We start from the raw sequence: 6,104 nt of genomic DNA, 5'->3' as shown, positions 1-6,104 counted from the left end.
GTTTCTCCTTATCCAAGGAAAACATACTTAAGATGCTTGGGAAATGTTTTCAGCTCAATAAATGGTGCCTGAAAAACAGATGGAAGACGCCGAGTATTAGAAATTGGTAAAGAGATGTAAGCAAGGTTACCTGGTTGAGGTAGCTCAGGTGCACTGTTCAGAATTTTCACAATGTCTTTCACTTCTTCATTGCAACCAATACCATCATCATCCTGCTGAATGAGTGCTATAATGGCAACCTCTAGCTCATCTTTTCCTGCATGCTCAAAACAATCTTGTGCCAAGTAATCCACAATGTCAACAAAACATACATAGTCATCACTGTTAGGAAATTTCATGGAATCATATATGTTAAACTTTACAACCTCACCATCAAATTCCATAGTAATTGTGCCCCTGTGAACATCAATTTTAGTCATCGGCGTTTTCAAAAATGGTCTGCCTAACAGAACTGGACTATTGTGGTCACCATTTTCCATGTCGAGTGCATAAAAATCAGCAATAAAGACCAAATTGTTTACTTGAACTAACACGTATTCTACTACTCCCCTAGGCTATTCATTAGACCTATCCGCTAATTGTATGACAATTCCAGTTTTGTTCAAAGGACCAAGCTTCAAGGATTCATAAATAGAATACGGCATAACATTGATTGATGCTCCTAGATCTAGCATGGCCTTTTCTAGTCTAACATTACCTATTATAGAAAACATATCTGGATCCTTAAATTTTGCAGGCAATTTCCTTTGGATCACAGAAGATTCATTTTCACCCAAATCCACTTTCTGACATCCCTTTAATGTTTGTTTTCTCTTTGCAGTGCACAATTCCTTCAAAAAATTTGCATAGCGAGATGACTGCTTAATAGCATCTAGCAACGGAATGTTTACCTCACATCTATGAAAAGTTTCATAAAGTTCCTTAATCCCTTCATCTTTCCTGGATTCCTTAAGTGCTAAGGAAAAAGGAGCTACAGGTTTATATTCAGAGAGAGGAGGGAACTTACTTTTTTGCACTTCTACCTGAACTGCTTCTTCATCATCTACTTTAAGCTCTTCATTTTGCACCTTCTTGGACGAAGCATCAACTTCCTTCTTCTTGACATTCAATTCCTTCCCATTCCTTAGAGTAATCGCAACTGCATTCTCCCTTGGGTTTGGAACTGTTTGAGATGGTAGAGCATTGGAATGTTGCGCTTCCAACTTGTTGATTGCAGTGGCGAGCTGTCCCATCTGGTTATTCAAGTTTTGGATACTTGCTCGGGTTTCCCGTTGGAAATTCAAAGTATTAGTTGCAAGATCCTTAACTATATTTTCAAGAAACTCACCTAGCGCTGGAATCTGAGGACGCTACTGTTGTGGAGGATATTGTGGCCTGTAAGATTGATTATGCGGTTGTACCTGAGGCCCATGTTGATTCTCCTGAGGATTTTTGTATCTAAGATTTCGATGATTCTTCCAACCTGGATTGTATGTGTTGGAATATGGAACATACTTCCGCTATGGTGGTCCAGGAAATCCGCCAGTAGCATTCACCTGTTCCACTGAATCCTCTTGAAGTGTGGGACACATGTAAGTATCATGTCCCACTGCAGCGCAAATTCTACATGCCTTTGCAGTTTGTCCATTCCCTACAGCCATTTGACTCACAAGAGACGTCAGTTCAATAAATTTTTGCTCAAGAGAAGAGACATTTACCTCATTATTCTTTTTAGGTGTATGATCACTTCTGTTGGTGCCAAATTGTTGAGAATTGGCCGCCATGTTCTCGATCAAGTTCCTTGCTTGTATTGGAGTTGTTTCCACAAAAACTCCTCCACTGGCTGCATCTAGCATACTTCTATCATGAGGTAACAAACCTCATAGCAATATTGAATTAGAAGGTTTTCACTTATCTGATGTTGCGGACAGCTAGCACACAACTTTTTGAACCGCTCCCAGTATTCGTAAAGTGATCCCCCCCGTAAATTTCTTGATTCCATATGTCTCATTCGTGATATTCGCTGCTCTAGAAGCTGGAAAATATTTCTCCAGAAAAATCCTCTTCATTTCAGTCCAGGTTGAGATGGATCCAGAGGGTAAATAGTACAGCCAATCCTTTGCAGCACTCTTCAAAGAGAAAAAAAAGGCTCTCAGTTGGATCTGCTCCTCTGTCACTCTATGGGTTTTCATACTCGTGCATACCACATGGAATTCCATCAAATTCTTGTGAGGATCCTCATCTGTGAGACCATTAAAGGAAGACATTAATTGAATTAATCCGGATTTTAACTCAAACGTAGCATTATTTTCTAGAGTAGGAAAATTAATGCATAAAGGTTGCTGATTTAAATCAAGAGTGCCCAGTTGTCTCAAGCTCAGATTTGCGTTGGCAGCCATTTCTTCCTCAGGAATTTCAGTTTGAAATTTGTTTTCTTCAAGTCTTCTACGAGCTTCTCTCCTTCGCCTATGCAAAGTTCTTTCTATCTCCGGGTCGTATGGAAATTCTTCTTCTGAAGAGTCACCTGAAAGCATGAACGACTGGAGAAGTACTAGAAACAAAGAAAAGAAAATAAAATGAGATTAAATATATTAAATAGAACACAATAAATTAAACATCGTCCCCGGAAACGGCGCCAAAATTTGGTAGCGCATAGTCGTGTCGCGTCCAAATTACCTAACTCAACTCAGATAAATAAAATATGCAGTAGTGAGAGTAGGGATCATTCCCACGAGGAAAGTGAAATTTATCGTATTCTTAAAAAATACTAAAATAAAATAAAATGGGGTTTTGAGTTTTGAAATTAACTACTAAAAATTTAAAGAAATTTAAAATTAATTTATCACTAGCATGCAAGATTTAAAATTTTGGAGAAAAAATTAATTAACAAGACTTGGTATCAGTCGACTACACCCTTAAAATTATTAATTCGATCATCGATTATCTAATAATAATTAATTCTAATTGAATATTTATCATTGGAAATTTAATTCCTGTTTCACCTTAATCTTAGTTAACTAGACACATGCATTCTAAATTAACCCTTACCAATGAATCAACCCAATACAAGCGATTAAATTTAAATTCAAGGCAGCATGCAAACTAGTAAAACTTATGAACCTAGACAACACATACACAAGAGGATGTATTTAATCTGGTCAATTGTCGTTCCTATAATTTAATAAATTCACAAGCAGAAAATTATTAATTGTAGTTGCTTCACAAATTAGATAGTTCAAAAAATTACGGATTTGAATTCAAATTTAGCAGTAGTTTGTATAATAAAATCACAGGATGATCAATCCTAGAATCTCACATACAAGCATGAAATAAATTCAAAACAACTTTTGATATTCAATTAAAAATCAAACACTGAAAATTCGAATCTCACAAATAAATAAACTCAAAGGTTTGTCTTTCTCAACCAAGTTCTAAAACCTAGCCACAAATATTCATAAAATTCGCAAGAAAAATCAAAAAAAGAGAAGAAATTTAAGAAAAGTTAGAATAAAACCTAGCCGCCAAGGAATACTTGGTTTTCTACCCGTCCCAATCTGATAAAAAAATCAGTCAAAATCGGAATAATGACCTAATAAAAGACTAGAGTCCTTAAAAATAAAAATTTTCTAAATTAAAGATTATTTCCCGAACTGTGTGGCTCGCTCGATCGGTTAAAGTATGCAGATCGAGCAAGCAAAACTCTGTTTCAACTCCTACTTTTCTTCTTCTGGTCGCTCGATCGGTTGAAAATGGCAGATCGAGCGGGTGAACTTCTATCTCAAAATCTTTCTTATTCCATGATGCCCGCTCGATCGGTGAAAGTATGCAGATCGAGCGGCCAAACTTCTGAGTTAATTTTCCAGCCAAAATGTTACATCCTAGACAATAAACCCAAAAGCATGTTATGAAGACAAGATGCATGAAATATGAACAAAATACTTAATTAAAACATATAAATTCATGCAAAACAACAATAGAATAATATTAAAATATGCAACACAAACACGACTATCAATGATATAGAGTCGTGAAGTGTGATTCGTTCTTGATGTTTTTGGCGAAAAGATTATTGAGACTTGGGGATTTAGACGTGTATAAATCAGAACTTTTGGGGGTGAATGTGTTGGATGTGATGTTTTGAATCAAACTTTTGAAGGTTAGATCTTTTTTGTATGGAACTTTTACGAGTTTTAAAGATGCTTCTTGGATGTAATCATTCCTTTCAACATGTGAGTGTCTAGGAGTGTTAAAGGATCAAAAGATCAGAATAATTTTAAGGCAAAACCCCGTGGCACTCCCTAGTTTCCAGGCAGCGGCCTGTGCGCTCCAGCATGAATTTATGCATGCTGGAGCACGTAGGGGCGTGCAGTGGCGCACATTTCTGCCCTAGAATTTTAGTGTCGCATTTTGATGTTCTAAATTCATGTTTATGATCTTTTAAGGTGTTTTAAGTACTTTTAAGAGATAATATGCAAAACGTTTCAAGCTTTGATGTTCAGGACAGACATAACGACTCACGTGGATCAACTAAGATATGTAATGTATTTATATTCTATGTTTCCTCATGAAAGCTATATTTACTATGAAAGTCATGAATTCTTATGAAGAATTATATTCGTGAACGAGTTTACATCAGTTTCAGCATGCATGATTTTTATCACGAAATTTTTAAGGAAATGAAATGATAAAGTTATGAGAAGTATGACGAAGTTATGATGTGATGATGCATGAAAATATTTTGATGTTGTATGTGTTTTTGTGGTGGCAATACGAGACTGGTACTCCGAGAAGGGCTCCGGACGGGCCTTTCCAAACTATGTGCTCATGGGATGGAAATAAAGGATTGGACTTCCAGGATGAGCTCCAGGAGGGTCTTTCCAAATGATGTGCTCACGAGATGGAATGATAGGACTGACGCCTTAGGATGAGCTCCAGGGAAGACCTTTTCAAAGATTGAAAGTTTAAATGGTCGATGTCTGACCGCTTACTTCGATATTAAAAATAATTACTGAAAAGCGTACCAGGTCAAGTTATAGTAAGTGGACAGAGAGTCTAAGTATCGATCCCACAGAGACTGTAGTCAATTCTCAAGATTTAATTATTTAGCTTAATCTAGACAGAATAATAAATATGAGTGCTAAGAATTAAATAAAAATTTAATTATTAAAAATAATAAGAATTTAAAATAGCTGAAATACAAATTTAATTAAAACGAGACAACCAAATCACACGAAGGTACCAAACAAATTATGCAAAGCAAGTGGCAAATCTAAAATCTAGATTTAATATTAAATCACGGCAAATTTTCCAAATTTATTTAACAATCTATTTTTAGAACAATTAAACGTATTCAAGTATTGACGGATCAATCTTTAATAATTCAAAGCAAATTCAAATGCATTCGGAATTGTGAGAATCCAGTTTTCACATAATGCCGCACAATGAAATAGACTACTATTTCTAATCAATTTAACCTCGTGTTGATTATTAGAGTGATCAAAATCAATTCCTAATTTGTCGACTCAAAATCAATTAACATGCAAGTAAATAATTGATCATATTATTCACAAGAACAAAATATAAATCCAAAAACAAAAAATCTAGATAAAAATCCAAAAATCCCAAATCAACATCCATATGTTTGACATAAAATTGTATGGCCCCAATCTTGTTTTCTTAGTTGAAGAAAAACTAATCAATAATTGAAAATAATAATTCAAAAATAAGAAGAAAAAGAAGAAGAAACTAGAATGGAGTGTTCTTCAAATCTTCAAGCCTCCTATCCGCCGTCCATGTTCCTTTGATGTGATCTAATCCCCCAAATCTGCTCTTTTATCTTCTATTTATATGGCTTGAAAAGCCCATGAAGTAAAGCCTGGCAAGTCAATGATTTTTATTCCCGAAAATTCTTATTTTTGAGTCCTCGGGAAGCCTCGCTCAAGAGGAAAAAATTTGCAGCTCGAGCAAATTGTTTTCTGTCCAAAAAATGTATTTTTCCAGCCCAGGTCTCGCTCGAGCGGCAAAAGTTTGCCGCTCGAGAGAGCAACTTTTTGTCCACCACGCAGCGATTTTAAAAAATTCATATATAGAGTTCTAGCCATCGGATCGAGCCTAAATTTGAACAT

The 6,104-nt window shown here is 35.7% G+C and overlaps 1 protein-coding gene across 1 annotated transcript; it reads right to left on the bottom strand.

The window, feature by feature from the left end:
- Positions 1–554: 554 nt before the first annotated feature.
- LOC140889005 (uncharacterized) lies at positions 555–1,232 on the bottom strand. The gene has a single exon (XM_073296699.1). The coding sequence runs from the start codon at positions 1,230–1,232 to the stop codon at positions 555–557; it is 678 nt and encodes a 225-aa protein (XP_073152800.1).
- Positions 1,233–6,104: the final 4,872 nt, after the last annotated feature.

This window comes from Henckelia pumila, chromosome 3 (genome assembly GCF_033568475.1).
Source record: "Henckelia pumila isolate YLH828 chromosome 3, ASM3356847v2, whole genome shotgun sequence".
Classification (NCBI taxonomy): Eukaryota; Viridiplantae; Streptophyta; class Magnoliopsida; order Lamiales; family Gesneriaceae; genus Henckelia; species Henckelia pumila.
This window is presented reverse-complemented; position numbering and strand designations above follow the sequence as displayed.

Coding starts and splice junctions, on each gene's coding strand:
- LOC140889005 (XM_073296699.1), bottom strand. CDS start 1,232: ATGGGACAGCTCGCCACTGCAATCAACAAGTTGGAAGCGCAACATTCC.